This window comes from Rhea americana, unplaced genomic scaffold (genome assembly GCF_003343005.1).
Source record: "Rhea americana isolate MKP2758 unplaced genomic scaffold, rheAme1 scaffold_197, whole genome shotgun sequence".
NCBI lineage: Eukaryota > Metazoa > Chordata > Aves > Rheiformes > Rheidae > Rhea > Rhea americana.
Genome location: NW_028186116.1, coordinates 1,644,284 through 1,666,870, shown reverse-complemented (window position 1 = coordinate 1,666,870; position 22,587 = coordinate 1,644,284). Strand labels below are relative to the sequence as shown.

The following is a 22,587-nucleotide window of genomic DNA, read 5'->3' as shown; positions in this document are numbered from 1 at the left end:
AGCATTTAGCTGGGCCCGCGGCTTCTCCGATGCCACTGACATGGGAACTTGGCTGTTTCTCCTTTGCTCACCTCGGACTCAGAGGCAAGAGACAAAGGAAAGGGACGGCGAGCAGCCTCTGAGGCAGGCCCCGCCCTGCCGGCCCCACCGGGGGCACCGCCAGGCCCCGGCTGCGCACTGCTCTCTCTCTTGCGTGCACCTGGCCTCCGGCAGCAGGCCAGGGTCTCCAAAGGGATGCACTCGCCTCTCCGTGTCCCTGTGCCTCGCCTGCCTGCCAACAGCGAGAAGAAACATGGCCACACCACTCGCTCACCCCGCTCCCGAGAGAAACGGCACCAGAGGCAGTTCCGCCTGCTGCTCCCAGTAGGCCCCATGCCAACTGGGGTTCCGTACTGGTGCCTTGGTCTCGCAGAGGAGCAGCCTGTTGCCTGCCCATCCTGGGTGTTTTGGCACAGATCCTGCCTTCCAGGGTTGGCCACGATTCCTCGGGAGTCCCTTGCCTCTTGAAAGCAGCACAAAGGCTACATCTCTTGCCCTAGGGCTCGTGGACTGTAAACCCGTGTATCTGTTTTCTGAGAACAGGGCTGGTTGGAGCAACAGATCAGCCACATCTATGGCCTTCTAGAAAGCCGAAGCTTTCTGCATTACACTTTAGTAGGTAGGAAGCAAGACTTGAGATCAGGTTTGCAACTTCCATATAGTTTAATAAGTTAACAGGTTCAGCCATTACACAGCAATGGAATTCTTCTTAAACATTTACAAAGGTGCTGAATTTCATTCATTTAGTCTGTAATGAAGGTTTTTTTTATTATCATCTCTTAAATAGCTAAACAGTTCCTATTTTTTTCCTCTAAACAATCTGGGGTTAGAATAATCCACCCAGAGAGAAGGCATCCAAGTACAAAAGAGCACACACATGTGGGGCACTAACTCAGGTTCAGCATGGGTATTGGTCCAGCACCTGTACAAATGATGAGAGGTGTTGTTGAGCAGTCATGCCTGTAAAAGGAGCTGTGATATCACAAATATACAAAGGCCTTTTCCAGAAGTTGGTCCACCACTGAGATTATTATACTCATTGTGAACTAGGGGGGAGGAAGGGGAGAACAGGGCAAAAGACTCCAAAGCACACAAACGCTACCCACCCAACATTCAAGTATTTTGACAGCTGCCCAAAAATGATCTAAACAGCCTACAGAAATGTAGGCTCAGCAAACAATGAGCTGAGAGTAGTTGTCATGAACTGAGAGCAGTTGTCACAGGAAGCAATGTCACTAAAGACAGAAAGCAGAACAAAAATATGGCCATACGCGCACACACATGTCTAGTCTAGAAGCAGGGCATGCCCACTGYTCCCTTAAATCAATCTGAACTTTTCACAATACTTCTCCCTGCTGAACTATGTTTTCTGGACTCGCTCTCCACCCGACACAACTAGTTTCCCCTCCCTCTCCTGTACTTCAGCCAATCTGTTTAAAAACCCATCCTCAACTACATAAGCAGTGTGAGGGGTCTAGCAGATGCCAAAGCTGGATTTTCTTTTTCAAGCTCACCTCTGGTAAGGTCTATTTGAATTTATTTTATGGACATCACAGAAGCTATTAAGGTCACTCTCCTTTTCAGTCACTTCCCACTGTGACCAGGACAGGTCTTCACAAAGCAGAGGCTCTATTACAAGTGCGTGCAAATGCCAACCCATGTGCACACTGTCCCCAACCCCACTCCTCTGCCTCCAAATAAGCAGCCTTTGAACTTCTCCTCCAACTATCAGGCCTCAGTCAAAGATCCATCACACTAAAGCCTATGGTTCCCCTAAAACACTGAGGTCTTTGCAGTTCCCTTCATTCACGCGCATTATTTCTCTTGCCTTAGGAGGATAACCCTTGCAGGCAGATGCCAAGGGCTTTTTTGCCAGGGAGACTAAAAGCCTCACAAAAACACAAGAAGAGYGTGTGTCCAGACAGAAATATTATTACAAGCATGCAGCTAGAGAAATCTGTTTACTTCAGAGAAGTAAAAGTACACAGTACACGTAAAGTCTAGTAACTCTGTTCAGCCAAAACAGGAAAAAATAAAATAAAATAAAACAAAACATTTACTTTGGCTTCATTTAACAGTCAACTTGCGTAGCCAGCAGTGAAGTGCAGCATTTGGAAACAGGCCCTCATAAGTAGGTTGAACTGTTTCAGAAACCCCTCTATGTTCAAGTCCACCTCCCTGCCACTCCTCTTCCTCTACATATTTGATCAAGGACTGATCTCACGACATGCAAGGATTGGGCCTACCCTGAGGCAGCAACATAGCTCCTGCAGTTCATTTCAGTCTAAAAGTCAGTTGGCAGGCTGCTCTGCACGCTGGAGTTGCTTCACGCTCTGTTGTTACAAAATGCCACAGACCCTGCAATGGCACCGAGACGAGGGCGCAAATACACAAAAGTTAAATAGGGAACAGCAGATTTCAAACTTTCAAACAGAATTTCTTTTGTCCTAAAGCAAAAATCACAGAGATTAAACAGACGAGAGACTTCTTTACGCACCAGTTTTAGGGAGGAAACGGCAGTTTTCAGAGGGCAATGACTTACATGACCTTCCTTTTCCTTGTGAAAAAAGATCAGGTTAGGAGAACGATTTGGCATGCCAATAATCACACCTCCCCACACTGCAGACTTGTTACCATTCTTGGGCTCAGTAACCCAAGAGATTCACACAGGCTCAGGTGGCTGGGGCAAACAAAACCAGCCATGTACTCCTTGGAGGATATTAAAAAAAAAAAAAAAAAAGTGCATGAGAGAGAGGAAACTGTTCAGGGATATGAAGATAAAGGAGCAGCACGTTAACCAGGAACACACCAGAACTAAAAAAAACTCCAAGCGTACACAATTGAGCATTGTTCACCCTGTCCCTCTGTTCCTCAAACACCCGTTTACCCAGATACTCTGAAAAAGATTCTGCAGTCACAGGGAACATTCAGTAGATAAGAGATTGCAGTATCAGTTCTACAATGCAGAAATTTGAGAAGTAATCATAATAGCACAACTTACATCTCCACTAAAATGCACAGATGATGTGCAGGAATTAATGCTAGGGGTAGTGCTCTGTCTGAACTTCAGGACAATCCTTTCCTTTGCAAGCAACCTAACTAGATGCAAAATTTCAGGTTCAGTTTACTGCCCACGATAAAAGGCACTGCTCAGAATTCAAGGGGAAATATACACCAACTACTGTACATCCCATGTTGCATTCATTCCATAGACTCTGGTGCAAGATATTTGCCGATGAGTCTTCTGTCAGGTCAGAGTTCAAAATCGAAATAACAATTCCACTGCAATTCATCTGCAGGACTATCCCAGAGCCAACTAACCGGGAATAAATTCAGTATGTATTGTAAACCCCACATATGTACTGCAGGAATTGCCCATTTAACACAGCTTCAAAGAGAACTTCAGTCTCCTGAGGTTGGTGAAGAACTCTAGTTTTGGTTTCGCTTCTAGGTCTCCTATTGCCTCCTTCCTCTGAGACAGACCAAAATGTTCAGATTACACCCCAGGTATGTGTTTGTCAGATGCAAACCTTGTTGACGTTTTCCACCTCAGGTCTATACCAAAGAGGACAAGACACACTATCCCTGGCAGCCCTTGTGATGTACTCAAATGCTGTATCTGAGTTTTAGGTGTGCAGGTGTGAGCTCCAGATATTCATCACCAGCTGCTCCACGTGCTGAGACAGCTCGCTCTGCTCACCATTCAAAGAAAAAAAAAATCTTGAATTTGAATCATGAAAGGTCAAACACTAAATCAGTAAGTGGAGAGCTGCTGAGTCCTCTTAACATTCCCTTCAATTCAAGGTAGCATTTCTAAAGCAAGGTTTCATGGCCATCCCACTAGAGATGCAGCACTGTCTGGGTTCAGCACATTTCATTGAAAACAAACTCAAAATCTAACAAAATGAAACAGAGAATTCAAGCAACATGAGTGGCAGAGGCAGACTCATAGCAGGGATGGTGAAAAAGGGAATGCAAAACTAGAATCAAATTCTGGAGCTTCTGGGAACAAGGGTGCACCTGTGAATGACACTGCCATGCATGACACACACCACTGATCCAGAGAAGGAAGCCTACTTCCGAACTGGCAGCTGAGTTGCTACAGCCTAGATGCAAACTGCCAATTTCTGACAGTACTGCAGCAGGAACCGGCCAACTCTATCAAGAAAACTCATTTTCAGTGGCTAGTAGTGAGCACTTTGACATCTGTAGCAAAAAACTGCAAGTAAAGCCATAAAGGCCTACTCACAGCAGTTTGCTCGCAAGAAAGGAAACAAAACAGGGGTTGGGTTTTGGGGTTTCTTTTTTTTTTTTTTTTTTGGGGGGGGGGGAAGCATTAAGGAGTTAGGAATGACAGAAAGACTTCTGGACCAAAAAATAGATGTAAAAGAGGTTCCTGGTCAGCTGGATGGACCAGTCTGATTTATCATGCACATCCAATCTAGCAGGGAATCAGATGGAAAAACAGGAATGRGAGTCCCTTCATTTGGCACACATCAGTACTTTCAGTCCAAGCCTCAGGTGACTTTGGCCTTTCCTAATTCCAGACACCTTCAAGATAGGCCCTGAAATTCCCACCTGTAAATCCTTCCACGGTGGCATGCCACCAAGCCCCTTCCAGCCTTCCAAAATGCCCTGTAATGGCTGCATCAGTAAACCAGGATTGGTCTTTCTGAATCACACAACACTTGTTTCATGCACTACTTCAGAGAACTTCTGCTTTTTAAATTGGTCACATCCTACACGAGGACTAGCGATACTCCCCATCTCAGGAGTTACTATAAGAGAGCAGAGCTACAGAATCCAGGCAGGCCTAGGTGAGCTCTTCACCATAATTTTCTCCCTTTTCCCTGTTCTACTGAGTCTACATCCCACAGAAGAGCAAGACCTTTGATTCAAACCATTTGCTCCTACAAGATGCAAGCATTTCTCCCAAACACTGTTGTTACACTGATCCAAACAGGGCCTCAGGAGATATGCAAAAATGGGTGTTGTGGTGGAAAAATCATGCATTGAAAAGGAAAAAGCCTCCTCCCRCACCAGGAGTTGATTTTCCTTAGTGCAACTTTCCTCAAGAAAAACTCACCACAGACAWACACCCTGCTTGAACACAATCAATCAGATTTGCCAGACTAGTATCCGAAGCAATTGGGAAAGGTTCCTTCTACTATAGGAAGCACGTCTGTCAATGAAAACATGTAAACTCTTGCCTCTTTCCACCATATGGCTTCAAGTTCCACAGCAAACTGCCCTTTTGCTAGCATCAGCATGTCACCCACGATCCATTCCGCAGCGTGATGCTGGTTGTCAGCGCTAAAACTGCTGGAGTGCAAAGCCAGGCACTTCAAAAGACAGCATCTGCTTACTCAGCGATGCACCAGCAATGCCCCCTGTCACCTCTAAGGAAAAAGAACCCACTCGTACAGGAAGACGGCTGGTACACACAGGGAGCAGAGCCCCCCTTCCCCGTTCCAGAATACGGACACGGACAAGAGTGGTGTCAGAGGGTAGTGGCACTGACAGCAGTGACCAGATGTTCTTGCAAGGACTTGGTCTTCTATAGAATCTTGCCTATCACGCAAGACTTCCTTCTTCTCAAAGACTCCTTTCTTCATCAGAACAGAATGGAAAGCGAGTACCTCTCAGCACTCTCTGAACCAGAGACCCTTCCAACAGCAGAGCTGGGTGGAGAACCACAGCTCATTCTACAAGAGCTCGCAGCCCAGGAATACCTTGCCCCATACCATGTCATACCTCAGTCAGGTTACGGCCTCTGCACCTAGCAGAAGTACTGCAAACACTCAGACTGCCAGTGACTGCACAATTCTCTCTCACCGGAGGAATCAAACAGGGCTGCATCCCGCACCGCTTGAAAAGGCAGCTCTCCTGGTAGTTTCCCAAATTTTAACTGTGAGGCTGTCACGTGAGGGGTCCCACCCTTTTCCAGGAAGGGTCTGATGAACCCGAACGGCCACGCATAGTCACTTCTGCAGCTCCTGGGACCCCCGTGACATTTAGCATGCCAGCTGGATTTCTCGGGAGAGCACAGCATGTCACAACAGTCAGAGAAGGCCGAGCCAAGGCAGACGAGCAGCCTAAGCCCTAAGTTCACCACACCTTTGCTCCCCAAACAGTGTAAAGCACTGGAGTGTCTTCCCTTAACCAACACTGGAAGAAACCGGACTGTAGGTCACAGGTACTGTGGAGTGGGAAGACGAGAGATGAGAAAAGGATTTCTGTGCAATTTGTCTGACTGGCTTCTCCCTCCTTCAGTTCTCACCTGTTGTTGTGCTGTCACTGACTTTAGGTTTGGATTTGGACTTGAAGGAGAAGCGCTTGATGAGGCGGCGGGAGAAGCTGCCAGCTTTCTTCCTGGTGGCAGAGCTGGTGCTGACATTCGACAGATCATCATGCGATTGGCTTAGGCCCGCGTCCCTCTGCTTGCTCCTTCTCCGGAATATGAGCTTGGTACCGCTCCGAAGAAAGCTAACTGCAGAGACAGAGGAAGCAGAAGGAAAGCACACTGGTATCCTCCCTTGGCAAGTCTCAGTGGCAACGAGCATTATTTTTCAGCCATTCTCAGTGAGTGGTAATCAGAGACCTCATACACCTTAACTAGTAAAAGCAAACAGCAAGTCAGCGTGTCCCAGCTCCCAAACGCAAAGCAAAGCCTACGTTCAGGGCAACACCAACAAGCTGTTTCACTGAACACATTGTCATGTGTCCTCCACCACTCTGAACTTCCTTTTGCAACAAGGTCCTCACTTCTGCAGAATTGCAGAGAATCGTAACAGAAGGATTTTAACATTAGTGTGAATAAAAAATGAGTGGAAATGTGTGGGTGCAGAGGCACCAGCAGGAACGTGCAGCACGGAAAAAGCCTCTCAGACTGGCCTGTGCTAATGGCACTCATATTAGCTCGTCATCAAGCCTCCAGCACAACTCACAAGCCACTCAGATCTGGAGACAAAAAACAGCGATGGCTCCTGATAACTCACAGAAGTGGGATAGGATGGAGACACTGATCACTGTCAGCTCCAAAAGGGAGCAAAAAGGCATATCCAAAACCCCCACATGATACAATGTTGCAACAGCATTTCCTATAGAGAAGAATAATTTCTTTTTCATCCCCCTGCCCACCTGGTCTCTCTGGAGTCTGGGCTGCACATCTTTTTGCCTGCTGACACGCAAACAAGGGACCAACACAATTCAAACTGTACCAAGACAAAGACTGCAAAACACTGGAGACCCTCCCATCCCTGTATTCTGAGAAATTGAATTTTTGTGGTTGCTTTTCTTTATATAAGTTTGTAACTAGTTGCAGCTGTCATGGCTCCAAGCAAAGAAATCCAAGGCATATAGCCTGCCCAACTGAGAGCCCCAGGAAGTCTAGAACAGTAGCTCAATCAGGGCAGACCTGCTCCATTGCTTATGGAGGGAGTTAATGGGGACCTCCTATGGTATTACAGGTCAGAGGTGCTAGCTACTTCGATGCTAACAAAGTTGATTATGAAGAAAAACGGAGGGCATCTAGGTCTGCACAATCTACTTTGCATGGCATCTCATTCTGTGCCACACACACAACAGAATTCAAGGGAGGAACCATATCCACAGACACGAGTACCCAAACCTGATCTGTGCAGCGAGAGGCCAGAGAGTCAAAACGGATTCTTGGTAACATGTAAGCTGTAAAACGTTCCCACCCAATGGAGCACAGAAATCTTAAGACCCTCAAGAAATTGGACACCTGCAAATAGAGATGTCTGGGACCATTCCAAAGGAGAGAACAAGAGAGAGATGGGCTCCTCCTGGGCTCTGGTAGAGGCCACTCATCATTAAGCCAAAAAGCTGGTAGCAGGCCCACACTTTGGCAGGATTCTCAGCCATCACTTCACCCTTAAGCACAGCAGGTTGATGTTAATTACCATCCAATAGCTCACTCTCACCTTTGTGATCTTTCAAGCTCCTGGTCTCAAGGGCTCCCGTGGAGCCAGTTTCAGACTCAACATCTTCCACCGACGGTCTCTCAGAGATGTCCGATCGTGTCGTCTCATCCAGCTCCTGACTGGCCCTTTGTCCTGACAGCGACGCTTCCAATAGCTGCGACGATTCGGTAGAATCGTGCGTGCGGTCAGCTGCATCTGCCACTACAGGACTCCCATATGCCGCTGCCTCCATGGATGCAGCATAACCCAGAGAAAGTGCCATTTCATCTTGGGCAACAGGTACCTGGAAGGGGTTAAAGGGCAAATAAAAAGGAAGACAGGGCCTGAAAGATCAAATTTGTCCCCTCTGTTCCATCCATACCAACATACAGATTGTCCCATTCAGCTCCTCAGTGCTAAAAAGTACAGCAGCGCAGTCTCCGCTTTTGTGCTGAAATATCCTGGAACGTATCGGATTCCAAAGTATTCTGCAGCACCTCCCTCGCTCCCATAGGCGAGTCTCAAGATAACTCCTTAGATTCTCTATGCGGCTCCCAATTGGCTACAACAGCAGTTTCCATTTCTGCTGCTGTCCTTTGCAAACTCCCACCGGCAGCTGCACTGCAGACCAGCAAAGTACCTTTGACACCTGATGGGAAGCAGCAGCAAGCTGCAAGGAAGCAGCAGAATGATTCTGTTGAGCAAGTCTTCTGTGCTGAGGCAAGCCCTCCCACACCGCTCCCTACGGGAGGGACTGCTTTCACAAACATATCCTTAGAAACAACCTCCCAGATTGGAAATGGAGTCTCCATGCTACCAATTACCTTGGAAACTCCTGAGATGATTAGCGTGCTACGTTTTGTTGGGGTCTTCTTGGCAGGCTTGTTATTTGTCTCTGTTAGCTGCCGGATCGCTGTCTCAGCCACCGGATCCAAGCCATTGGGCATATGGCTGTCCCCTAAGCAACAGAAGGATACAAACAGCATCCTTTAGCAGCGGCAAAAGGTCGCTCGCTGACCATAATGCTTTCAATGGACGACAACTTTTGCATGATGGTAGAGAACAGCAGTCACCAGATTTGCCCGAGTCAAACGAAGGAAGGAAGCTCCACCTCGCTCTCAGCTCTTCCAGGCACTTGAAAAGTTTGGCTCCCACCAGGCACATCATCACTACTCTCCTACCCCAAACAGAGACTTCCAAAGACTTCCTACAGGTCAGGCAGCCTCTGTTGCAAACTGTCAAAACAGCCACAGCACTGTGCCCGGGAGTCAATCAGTCACCCAAGCATACGGGTAGTAAAGCTCTTTGGGTCCAGATGGCTCGAGGATGTTCTTGTCAAGCAAGGGAACATTCAGAGTCAGGGACTCGAGAGCCAAGGTGGGATTTAACTCCTCTCTCCACTCTACTCAGGCACTTGGATATTCTCTTCCACAGCAAATTAGATGAGTTAAGTCACCCACACAGGGACACGGGCAATACTCCTTACCAACCCCATCTCCAAGAAAGGCTAAGAAACATCACGGCTCCAGTAAGACCCTCAGGCTTCCAAGCACTTACAGCTACCACTGGGCAAGGTGCTGCGAGGACAGCTGCTCTCCAAAAGCACTGTTGTCTTCTTCTCAGTCACTTCCACCTTGGATGGTGACCTTGATGGTGAATCTTCGTGGCGAGGGAAAGAGAGAGAGACAGAGACACAAGATTAGCAGTAAGTAGACATGAAGCTTGGGCAAGTTCACCACCTTATGGAACAGAATTCACACAACCACGAGCACATGCAGAGAGCCTGCAGCAGCTGACTCCACGTGGCTTCGTAACAACGAAATWGTAAGAAGGCTACTAGAATAAGATTCACAAAGCATCCCTGGTGCAAGGCCCTGATCATGCTGCTTCCCAAACCTATCCCATAGAACATCCAGCACCACGTTCACCAGGATCTTGGACTGCAAGCAGCAACAACCATTATTCAGGAACTTCAACAGGCTTTCAGCCTCACATTCATTATGCAGAGTATAACTTCTTTTAGCCGCTTAGCACAACATCATGCAGAAGTTTTGCAGCAGCAGCAGATGCAAAATTAGAGCCAGGGCCTCCTGCCACCAAACGATGTCAGAGAGGCTCATCCCTTTCATGTCTCCCCCTAAACATCGTGCTACATCAATTTCCTCCTCTGGGGCTACACACAGTTTTCCAGTCAGTCACAGGAAAGGAAAGAAACAGCGATGACGGTCACTTGCCAAACCAGAAGCCAAAAATACTGCCCACCCATACGCTGTTTTAAGATGCAAGTCAGCAGCAACCATACTGTAAATGGCTAGGCAGGCTGACTGCCACCTGAGTGAATAGCCTAGAGAATATCAGCCAATTCTGTGCCCTTCTCCCCCGCCCCTAGCCATCCGTACAAGATGCCTGTTCTAGGGCAGCCTTACCCAGCTTGCAGTCTGCCTTGGGCCGGGACTGAATTGTGGTGACAGTAGTCACGATGGTGCCGTCGGGCATGATGGTCCGGTCCATCTCAACCTTCTTGGTTGGGGTGATGCTCGTACGCAGAGATGTGGCATGCTGAGCGTTCAGAGGTGCAGGACACTCTTGGTACAGCAGCTACAAAGAGTAAAACGTAAGTTAAATGAGGCTCTCCTCCTTCCAGCAGGAAAGGCAGGCAATACGGATGACAAAAGCTACTGCTCGATACTTTTGATAGTCCCACAAGCCATYGCGCACCTTAGTCTCAACCTACTAAGCCTGCCCTTTCTGGAGGTCAGGGAAAGTCCATCTCCTGTAGCCAACAAAGACTCCAACTAGCACCCGCATCAGCGTGGTGGCGTGGCCCCAGGCAATATGTTTAGCCAGGAAGATGCCTACACCTCTCACGCTACATCACCCTTCCTCCCACCAGCCAGGCCAGGCACCAAGAAGCCAGCCTCACTGTAGTATCAGTTGAACAGAGGGGCGCTCAGCACCTGAAAGCAGGGTGCAAGGTGACACCCCTCCTCAGCCTAGGGATCTGCCAGTCCCCTGCAGCATGCCCAGGCCTTATCATGCTATTCTCTGGGGAGGAATTAGCATCATAAAGGATTCTGGGGCATGGATTTGCAGAACTTATATAGTCATCGGCTCACCTCCAACATGATAGTAGCTTCAGCTGCCAAGGACCGCCCAGCTCCTGGGGCCAGCACGCAGACCTGTCTCCCAGATGGCTGTTTGCCCAAGGAGTCAAGCAAAAGCGCAGCATGTGCCAGCAGCACATCTATGACAGGGAAAGGGAAAACAAAACATGCTGCAGAACCTCAGCACCTCAGACCTCTTCCAAACTCCTCCTGCTCTTGTGAAGCAGCCCTGTAGTCCACCAAAGCAGATCCCAAGACTCCAGTAGCTCCCAGGTTCAGCAGGGGCCTCTCTGCTTTACTGATACACAAACCATTTGAGTTTTGGTTGGTTTTCACTCAGTTTTGTGGCTTTCTTCAAAACCGGATGCTGCAGCTAGTCCCCAACTGAGTACAAATTAACAGAATAACAAGCCCTCTGCAAAGCAAGGGGGAAAACCTCTTCATCCCTCTCTCCACTTTGGGTGGAGAATTACAGGCTGTGGGAGCCTTCCAGGTACTAGAAAGATCAGGAAGAGCATGCAACTACGAACAGACTCGAGAGTTACTTCACACAGTCAAAGGCTCATATAAGGTGGGGTACAAACATCCTTTGCAGAGTTCACAACACATCGTACCAAGACAGCAGACCCACAGACTCAGAGCACAAAGTCCCTTAGGCTCTTTATCTCCCAGTAGCAGAATTCCTTTTATGGCTGCCCATACTCACTCTCCCCTCTGTCATTGTTCCCCAGCACTCGTAGCTTCAGTTCTTTACTTTTAGGCCCCAACTCCCTGTTGAAACAGAAACAGAGAGGCTGGTCTTGCAGAACTGCCACAGGGTAAACCACCTCATTGCCTATTTTCTCACCCTCGAACCCACATGCTTTGGACATGCTGCAGAGAAGAGAACTCAAGTTCGTGTTCCATGCAGCACTGTGCAGACTGTCTAGGGAAGCTGAAAAAGGCTCTCTGGAAGGCTGTGAACTCCAGGCCTTCACCCTGTGTCACTCCCCCACACTCCTGTGATYAGCACTTCTGCCCATCCATTCAAAACACACAGTGTCCAAGAGAGTAAGGGACTAGATAAGCGGGCGGAAGCCAATCASCAGAACCACCTGGCAGCCCAACATGTGGGCAGCACAGATGCACGCTGCCCTGACAYGCGGACTTCACCTCTACGCTTGTCTGCATCGGTTACTGCACAGAGGTGATGACACCCAGAGACTGTGCCAGCCTGCCTCTGCTGCCCCAGTCAGAAGGAGAGATGCCACTTACAGAAAGAGCTCCTCATTCCATTCCATTTCTGCTGCTGCAGCACCAGCAACACCAGCTTTCACCGGCTTTGTGCATTTCTGCTGCAGAGGGCTGTCTAGCTCCACTACACAGTGTATTTCCCCAACTCCTGCCACAGGAGAAGAGAGTCAACACAAGAAGAGAGTCAACACTTGTCAACACAAGGCACATCTTTTCTGTTCAAACCCATCTGAAACTTCCACCCCTCTAACCTCAAAATCTCCGCGCTTCTCGCTGGAGATCTAGCAATGCCTTCATGCTTACCTCCCTTCCCCATGCAGCCCAAGTTCAGCACTTGCAGATTCCGGAGCAATAGCTGAGACCCCAGAGGGGCTGCCACACTGCACAGGGGCTCTTGAGTCACCTTATCGCCAGATACCTGGGGAATGATGAGAGCAAGACCAATGCACTATCATTCACTCAGCAGCAGACAGCAGCAAGACGCACAGCATTAGCTTCTGCAGCTGCTAACTGGTTCCTCACACCAACACATAGGAATACCTGAGTAGCTGTCAAGAGAAGCTGCAGGTTTCCAGAGCTGTTAACCTGCAGCAGGCCCACTATTTTTTCAGATATTATAAAAAGCAGGCAGGAAAAGAGAGTCAAGAATCAGCTTGCAGGCTGCTAGAAGGGGAGGTGAAGAAAACTAAACACACTCAGCTCAGTAAGGACTATACCACTGAGGATCTCTCCTGTGCTCACCTGCATTTGCTCCTTGATTTCTCAGTCCAAATTTCCCCTCTATTGCCCCTCTTCAACCAGTCTTTGCACTGTTCCACAATTGTAAACACTGCCTCGAAGCCCCAGTGTTCAGCACAACAGAGACTGCAAAAGCACAAATTTGTCTCGGGTAGTGTGGCTTCACCTCAGAGTGCCTGGCCCCCAAAGCTCAGAAACAAGGTACAAATGCAACTGCTCTTCAGAACAATTCTAAGTCTTCCTGTTCTCTGGGTCACAACACCCAATTCCTGTGGCTCTTGCCCATCCTTGGGGCAAGATTCAACCCTTGGATTCCTGCCTAAGCCTCAGTCCCCAGAAGCACACCAGGGCAGTGTTCAAGGCACAAGACAGACAAGGAGAGAGGCCTTACCGCAATGGTCCCTGCAGTGCAGGCCTTCAGATTCACCATCATGGCTGGCTGTGTGCTGACAATGGTATCCTCAATCAGATCCTTGATGGTGGACAGATCCACTCTCCCTTCATTCTTCTCTCCATAAATCAAAAGGAAATGTAGCAAAGTGATAAAGAGGCAGACATATTTTTTCCTTACACAGCTTGATTCTCCAGCTGCCTCTCAAAGCCACCTAGGTTCTGCACAGCCTTTCTCCCAGGGTCACACTCTTCCTGTATCATGCTATATTCTTTCTCACCAGCACCTAAAGCGTCTGCGTTAACAGCTTCAAGTATACATAAGCTGCCTAAGCAGGACAAATTAAGCCTTTACACCTGTAGTCTATCCCATTGCAAATTTTGACAATACAGCCTTTAGTTTGCCACATCCTCAGAACTTGTGAGATGCCATTACTGCACTTTCAGGATAGCAACCCAATTCTTACATCTACTCTGAACAAGGCAGCGAGGGTGCCAGTAAAAACACCTATTTGGATCCAAGGGCCTGAACTGAACATGCTATGGAAATGTAAGCACATCTGTCTTCAGTTTGTTAAACCACTAATACCCATGGGCTCTGCACACACTAACTTTGCAAGAAGGAAAAGAAAAAAAAAAAAAGCAAAGCAGCTCATCTTTCATCTTTGCAACTCCGGCAACAGTGGCGTGAGCACCTATGTAGACAGAAAGCATTTTTTGCTACGCATACTCCCATTCAGATATTATGTGAAATTCAGACAACAGGCACTGGTACTGCCTTGGCTCTCTTGAGGCTGTTCTGTTTTGGTGCAACCGAGCTAGCACTGCTTCCGGGGTGAAAGAATCCCTTTCCTTGCCTAGAGTGGATGCAGTGGTGATCTGCCAACCTTTCCCCTCCTCAGTGGCCTTCTTCCTGGCTCAGCGTTGTTTCTGCCCCTCCTGACTTTCCTTTATTTCAGTCTAGCCTCCCAGCATTTGCTCACCTCATGAGGCTGAAATCTCGGAAGAACCGAGAGATTCAGGTCCGGTCTGTCCTTGAATGTCCATGACACCAGGAGACCCTCATTCTGTATCTCCTGCACGTGGACCTCCACCTGAGCCAGAACAAATGTATACCGTCAGGAATGCCCTCTGTCTTCAGGGGGTGCTTTTCTCCCCTGCTTCGAATTCTGCAAGGGATGTTGAACTGTGTGCACCTTCTATTTCTAAAACAGCTGCTCAAAAACACAGTATAGAACTATGCCCCAAATATCTCCAGTCCTGGATTTTGCTATGCCTGTATTATGCAGGCCAGATCTGCGGGACAACACTCACAAAACACGACTCGGTACACAGATCGGGAATATTTGCCACACTGCCGAATATCAGCGACAGAACAATTCTCATTCTGGCACAATGGAGCCTTTATTTGCACTAAGTCCAGTCCTCCTCCCTCAGTCAGCCTAGGACCAGGTGGAAGAATAAGTTCAGCAACAAACTTTTTACAACTGTTACCTGAGCCTGCAGCAGAGCCAGGGTGACATGATACGTATCCACAGAAACAGCAGCTGGTGACTGCTGAGTAACAGAGACAGGGAATTTCACAGCTTCAGCTGACAGACTGCAGTGTAGCACCTACAGAGAAAAGAGAGGAGATAGGTTTATATCCTCAGTGAGGAACAGATGTGCGACGGAAAAGCTGGTAGAAGCAATAGGTTGACCCGCTGTGGCAAGAAATGAATGCCAGGCTTACAACCAGTCCCTTTTGCACTGAGAATATGCAATTTCCCAACTCCATAAGTAAGGCCGTAAAGATGTATCAGCGATGGGAGATCCTTTCTCCTCTCCACCGCAGCACCCTGACATTCATGCCCAGCACTGTACACCTCAGCTCCACGAGCACATCCCCCTGCTGTGCTTTCCCAGAGCTCACCCATTCACAGTCCAACACTACCCTAGAGTCCTAATCTCACAGGTCTGTTGACAGGCCTCCAAACTGAACCACAGCCTGTGCCAAAACTTCCTCCAGGTCCGTCCTGGCCATCACACAGGCCTTGGCAATCTCTGTAGGACGCACTGTTGGTTAACAAAGAAACCTCACAAAGTACAACGGAAGGGCAAAACCTTACCATGTTGTGGTCTGACTGGCCCTCGCATGTCACATGACTTATATTTGCCGCTGGTAGTAACTGAGGACCCTCTTCAAATGTGATCTGCACCGAACTCTGTGGAAAGAGAACTCTGTTAGTCCCCAGTGGTCAAGGTATACCAGGCAGTTTCAATGAGGATGTGCAACTCCAGTAAGGGGCCCCAGAGACATTCTGCTGAATTTCCATGAATCCAAGTAGTAGGCAGAACTGCCCACATCTCAATTTGACCCAGCTGAGCATGTCCAGACAGAGAAAGGAAACACAGTTTGCCTAGACTCATGAACGCTATTACTAATTTCAAATAGGTGACTCCAAGTTAGAACAGAAAGTGATTTCGGGAAGCAGTCAACCATAAGGCAGGTGGCTTTAACTCTTAATCATAGAAGCTTTGCTGTTTCTTTTCTGTCTTCTGTGCTCTGTTTGACTAACTCTGCCCCTACTGCAAAGGAAAAAAAAAAGGAAAAAAGAAAAAGAAAAAGAAAAGCAACAACAAATCCTTATTATGATACATCAGCTCATGTGTTTGACTTGTTGCCTTTCCCCATCTTCTCCTGACCTATTAGATTACAAGCTCCACTGTCCCTCTTCTTTATTTGTGGATTTCCCAACATAACAGGACCAGTTCTCCACACAGGACTCTTCTCATGAAATACAAGACCAAGGTAAAGAGCTGAGAGCACCCCTGCAGGAGACCTACCCCTCAAAGATTCCCTTTGTTCACAAGAAGCAAAGAGAGGTAGAGAGACTCCTTCCTTCAACAGGCAATTTGAGCACAAGGCCGTGTCCATCTGCCATGCTGCTGGTGTTTTAGGGTCATGGTCACTGACTGGTGGGGAGAGGCTTGGGAATCTGCATTCTCTTTTCTCATGTGAATGAGACTGTGCGCTACCACCTACATGCAACAGGCAGACCCAAATGATGGGCAGAACGGAAGTGGAAAGGGTTCTCAGATACTGGTCTGATAGGCATACATACTGTGATCAAAAGAGCTAGTAGTCCACTAAAACACAAGTCAAGGCACGGGCCCTCCTCACAACACAGACATGAGGCATCTCTCCAGCAGGCAAGCTTCAAAACCTTAAGAACCAGTGGAGAAACAATGTCAGGTGAAGATCTTTCAGACAACTGGGCCACAACTCTTCAGCCATCAGTCTGGATCACCTCCCTATACCCAGTATTGAAGAAAGGACAAGGAGAGCAGAAACACATTCCCTCACTACAGCCGTCTACCTCAGCCTTCACGTACACCTAAAGTCCCCTGGAGCTGATCAGCACTGGCTTGGGCATCTTTTCATTTCATACTAGCAATGGTAGCCATTTCTCCTCCCTGCAAACCTCCTTCACCCGTTCTGTGTGTTCATTAGACTAGATCAGTCCAAAGTATCAAATCACTGCTTTGTTTCCTTGCCTAGTCAACCTCCAGCCTCACCATCACCTGCATTTACTCAGTGACAGAAATGTCCTGCCTGTCCAGCGGGGCTGACTGTGCCCCTTATTTTAACAGCAGCCAGGACTCAGCTTCACAGTCACCGGRGGCAAGTAACTCAGAATCGAAAAAAAAGGAAATATGAAGTACTAGCTCCTAACATTTAAACACCTAAGAAAAAACTCAAAACTCTGTGGCTAAAACCACCCTCCTGAGTACCAGAGTTGCAAATGATAGATGACTGTGAAGCAGACTGCCCTTCATCTGCCCATCAATTGCTTCCTCAGGTTGCTCTTCCAGAACCCACTCTAGTTCAGATGCTGGTGTACTTTGACTACAAACATGCTCTTATAAAGTCACTACATAAGGAAATACAGGCAAGCTAGACCTGAATGAGATTAGGACTTTGTTGTTGTTGGGTTTTTTTAATTCACCAAGATCAAAGAAGCCATGCAGAAACAGCAAAACTACAGAAGAAAACAGACTATGAAGGGGAAGGAAGGAAGTAGCATTTATCCAGGACTAGAATTCAGGAACATTATCCTCCCTTTGCTATCCTTTTACAGCAAAACATGAAACTTCTGCCCCAATTTCTGCATCTTCCTTTCCCCTTCTTGGGACTATACACAAGGGAGAATGAGACAGCAAGCACAGAGGATGTGAAATATCTGAAAATGCTGAAGAATTTAAAACTATAAAAGCAACTTGGAGCATGGCAATTCTCCCACATGTAAGGACAGCTACTGAACAGTCAAAACAAAGAGAAGAATCTATAGTTCTTCCCCAACCATACCAACAAGACTGTGGAAGTAGGCTTATAAACCCAAGGGCCAAGATCCTCCGCCCTTCGGCTTTCACACTGAGACCTTGAAATGCTTATGGCCGCCTACTCCACCACAATAATTCTGCTACTAAATCCAGCCTTGCAGAGCTGCATTACCTTGTGGCTTCTTCTCAGCTGACAGAAGAAAAAAACATGATAGCAGAAGGAGCTAAAAATAAGTCTACCTGGGGGGAAATCAGATCATTTGCTTCTAGCAAAAATCTATCCTCAAGTCCTCTCAGGATCTAGAAAGGAGATCATGGAAGAAGTTGGACTGGGAACAGGGAAGGAATTGCAGTCAACTGCAAAGAGCAATATCTGGCCCTATATCATTTCCCTGTATCATAGGCGCAAAGGCACAGATGAGGTGACAGGGGAAGCTTCTTACCACAAGGAGGATATTTTCGATGACAGGTGATTACTTTCAGCCACAGAAGAAAAGTGCTGGCTTGGTGGATACAACACCAGGAGACTCTGCAGGGCTCCAGTTTCCAAGCAATACAACAGCCAAGCACGTCCTGACATTCAGAATAATTTTCCCGCAATTAAAGGGTCCCTTTTTTTAGGCTGTTGATCTCAGGATCAACAATGAATCTGGCTATTTGCAAAACAAGGGGGGGAGTTGGGAGGGAAGGAAGAGAGGAAGCAAAAGGAAGAGCTTTATCAGCTGACATATTACACACCCGATCAGGCCTCACGTATCTTCCCATACCCAGTGTAATTACCGAGGGTATAATTTTACAGTAGGTAGTCTAGTCTTGTTTAGGTCCAGCCAAAAGACTCAATTCCAACAGCCTGCAACAGGCAGTCCTAAAACAACGCTATACAGCATCATCTCCCCATTCTTTTTGTACCTCACCTTATAAGATCAAGAACACTGTCCAGTTAGTATTCACTAAGCTACTGCTCACAATCAGTTGACTCTTCCCACACTTAGTATATTTAAAGGACTATTTTCTAGCTTTCCTAAAGTATGATGAAGGCTACTGAACTCATTCCAAGTAACCAGTACATGAAACGGGCAAGAACAGAACAATGAGGCTTGTCAGATTTTTTTCTATCAAAACTTCTTCCCCTCTTTTGAAAGGGGAACATTTCCATTTTCTCTGTAGTCAACCATCAGGCATAAGGAATCAACAACAATATGCAACGTTAAGAGACAGAAAGCATCATGAGAGAAGGACCAGCTGAATTCACAAAAACAGGTGGCATACACTTGCTTTGACGCCTTGATCTTATTCTCCATGTCTGGCAGATTAAACGCACCTCTGCAAAAAGTCCCCTTTTTCTCACAGACTTCTTGGGAGCAAAGCACTTTTGACCTCTTGAAAATCAGGCAGAGGATAAACTTACCCAGAAACCAAGGAATAGCTCTGAATACTCTGTCCTTTGACACCACCAGAAACTGGACAGGAATATAAATATCTATTGTCATTTTCGGATGCTAGCCAAATAGAACCAAGGCAGAGAAGAGAGGTCAGAACCCACTGTGGTTCCCTATTGAAAAGCACAATTTCACTTGCCACAAACAGTAATGAATGAGAAACTACACCAACCTTTCCCCAGACAGGTATGCAAACATATTTGGGGKGGGGTGGGGGGGAGCAGCAGGAAAAAAAAAAGAAAAAAGAAAAGTGATAAAGAAGAAAAAACAAATTATTTAACATCAAAAAGAACTCATACTCTCCTGTTTCTACAGTTTGTGGACATCAGCATTTACAACAGAGATAAAAGAAAGAAATGTCAGACAAGATGACATCAACTGCAACAGCCACTTTTCTAACAAATAAAGCCTAGAAATTCCTGCAGGAGTTTGCTTAGAAGAGTCCGAATAAATTTTCACATACATTTCACAGATTTCAAAGCAAACAAATAGAGGGCAGTTTTCAACCAGAACCAAGTGTAACTCTCACTTCTAAGTAACTAGATGCAGTACCCATCGCTTCTCTTGCGTAAGTTTGGCTTGTGCTCTCTTGAGCACTCTATTCAGGGCTCAAGGGTAGCTGCCCTCCTCTCCTCTCTTCCCCAAGATTACGGGTGTCCTTAGCAACACCCTCCATAAACTCAAGTAAAATATATGCCAGCTCCAAAGGTGTATATCGCTCCAGAGGCAAGCTCCGCTTGCCCCCCAAAGCATTTACAAGTACAACCATGCCATGCTCCTGGTTTCTTTTCAGAAGCTTTAGATCAAACAGAGCAGTACATCAGAAATGCCCTTTTACCACCACCACCCTTTTCTACCCAACCAGTCTGTTCTCTAAATTAATACTAGATCTTCTAACAACCGCACAACATATACTCTATCAGCAAGATGTACATTGAAAAACAATTAATTATTTAAAGCAACTATCAGGTGGAAAGACATACGACGCTTCCACAGAGTTTTAAGTGGTTCCTCAACCTTACACAAACTTGGCCCAGTCCGTCAAACCAAAAAGGCAAAGGGGGGGGGGGGGAGGAAGAAGAGAGAAGTCATGCCATGGAGAGGAGAGAACTTTTGGTGGAAAAGTGATTGACTGAATGCAATGGAATAAAGAAAAAGTCACCCTGGTTTTCTTTTAATCATAAGAAAAAGATTAAAAACTAGCTAGGGAGTGTCAGTGAGGTGGGCCCAATGAACCAACTCTGTCAAAACCAGTAGGAATAAGCAATATCCAGCTTTATAAGTGGGGTCATTGGCACACCTCAAAATAGACACAGCATACGTGATTCAAGTATTAAGGAAGTTATTATTTGCAAAAGGTCTTTTCCCAGATCCATCCACAACAGGCAAAACCGAGCAACCGAGTAGATAAAAACATTAGCCAGGCAATACGAGTGCAGAATCCTACACAGGAAGCCCATTTGAATTCATATACACACAACACTTTCAGGGCATTTTCTACATATTTCTTAGGATAACAAAATTTGCTTTGAAATGCACTGTTCTTCCAACTAGTAACACTCAACCATTTCACCTTGCAGAAATGACAGACAATAGTCATTCTGAAAACTCATCCTCTCCACACAACAACATACCATGTACCAGGAGCAGACAGTACCACCTCCAAGTTACTTCAGGAAAACGTAACAATCTGTGTTCTAAAGATACATTTGAGTTTCTTAGGTGACTCGGCATATCCTTTCAAAAGGGCCACGGACAAGGCTGTTGAACCTTCTTTGCCCTATAATGCTTGACCACATTAAAGAATTCTAAGTCACACTCCATGTTTTCTTTCTGCCTTTCTCCGAGGCCAGAAAAAGATCTCAAGGGCAGCTCATTACTAGCAGATTTCCCATTCTGTTCGTTTTTCACTGCTTAGTGCAAGGAGGAAACTATCAGTTGAAAAGAATCACAGGCAATGTCCATTTTCTACCCTGCAGAGTTCTGCTACAGTTAAGGACTTCAGAGCTTAACAAACACCACAACCCACGCAATTAAGATTTGATCCGTCACGTGCAGTTACCTTAAAAGATACCTGATTAGCAAGGCTTGCTAACACTTCTGCTCTGTCTGATACTAGACAACTCTATCTATACTTCAAGCAAGAAAAAAATAGGCCAAGACTGAATCACTCTACACTTGCTGGTGAGGCTAAACCTTACTTCAGTCAAACAGTAAAGAAAAGTTGTTTAAGTTTTGTAGCCTTTATTCAACAGCTTATATTGCATGGATGTAACTTAAACTGCTTCCTGTACTGCTTCAGTGGAAAAAAAAAAAAAAAAAAAAAAAAAAAAAAAACACACATCCATCTCTTCATAATGCAGGCATGCTCTGTACCTAAGTAGGATCCTGGGACAGTGACTTTGCTTTCTTCAGTTTTACAAACTCACTAAGAAATTAGTTATCCTTCTGTACACTGCTTTGTGTAACTAAAAAAGAACTTCCCTGAAAAAGACAATAGTACAACTCAGGTGAGACATAACAAGACAAATGCTTTTTCCTGTGTTGGACAGGATTTGACAGCTCTGGTGTTACAACTAACTCGCCTTCCTGAACGGTCCGTCTTCCTCATTTCATTCCAGTAAGTTCTCACCTTAGCTGAGGCTAAGGAAAATGCAGAGGAATGAACTACTACACACCCTGTACTGGAAAAACTAGTGTTAAACATCCACAAAGGAGTTAAAGTCATGATGTTCCTGCTGAGGTTAAGCTTTATAAAGCATGCTGCGTTGATACAATTAACAACAATTAAGAAGGCAGGGGAAGAGTAAAACATTTCTCCTTCCTCCCCTCTTCCAGCAATCCCCCGCATTTTTCATGCTCTCATGCAGCACTTCTTTGCCTTGCCTCTTGTTCAAGATCTAATGCATTTTGGCAAAATGAGAGTTTCCATCCTGTTCCCGTATGGGCACGATTTCACATGACACTTCTCACGAGTTTAATTTCTTTTTGTTAAAGCGTGGCAGCCTCACCTGTCCTTTTGGAGTTCTTGGTTTTCCCACGAAACTTAACAGAAAGGGTCACCATCTGCCTCACCCGTCAAAAGGAAGCAGCCTAGCACGACCCGCGGCCGTGGCTCTCTGGCAGCCCGCAGGCCGCGAGCCGCTCGGGGACTATCTCCTCGTGAGACCCGAGAAGCAGAGTCCCCTTCACGAGATTCAACGCTCACCGCGGCAGTAGAGCAGGCGATTAGAGAGGAGCGAGCCCCCGAAGAACAGGAGCAGCTGCTGCGGGAGCCGCGAAGCAGCCCTGCCGGCCGGTCTTCACGTCCGCGGCCGGCCCCGGCCTCTCCAAGGAAGCGCCGCTGCCGAACGCGCCTCCCCGCGCCGCGCCCGCCGCTGCCCGCCCCGCTCCGCC

The 22,587-nt window shown here is 46.9% G+C and overlaps 1 protein-coding gene across 1 annotated transcript in view; it reads right to left on the bottom strand.

Annotated features, from left to right (window-relative positions):
* Positions 1-678: 678 nt before the first annotated feature.
* C2CD2L (C2CD2 like) overlaps positions 679-22,587 on the bottom strand; it is a 23,767-nt gene continuing 1,858 nt past the window's right edge. The window contains exons 2-16 of the mRNA XM_085303168.1: positions 22,400-22,580; positions 15,538-15,633; positions 14,924-15,043; positions 14,413-14,523; positions 13,431-13,544; positions 12,605-12,719; positions 12,323-12,449; positions 11,775-11,839; positions 11,081-11,208; positions 10,391-10,562; positions 9,522-9,623; positions 8,789-8,922; positions 7,986-8,268; positions 6,320-6,529; positions 679-2,748 (exon numbers count right to left, since the gene is read on the bottom strand). Coding sequence (XP_085159294.1) covers positions 2,702-2,748; positions 6,320-6,529; positions 7,986-8,268; positions 8,789-8,922; positions 9,522-9,623; positions 10,391-10,562; positions 11,081-11,208; positions 11,775-11,839; positions 12,323-12,449; positions 12,605-12,719; positions 13,431-13,544; positions 14,413-14,523; positions 14,924-15,043; positions 15,538-15,633; positions 22,400-22,580 — 2,005 coding nt within the window. The 3' untranslated portion in view covers positions 679-2,701. The remainder of the gene's footprint in view (positions 2,749-6,319; positions 6,530-7,985; positions 8,269-8,788; positions 8,923-9,521; positions 9,624-10,390; positions 10,563-11,080; positions 11,209-11,774; positions 11,840-12,322; positions 12,450-12,604; positions 12,720-13,430; positions 13,545-14,412; positions 14,524-14,923; positions 15,044-15,537; positions 15,634-22,399; positions 22,581-22,587) is intronic.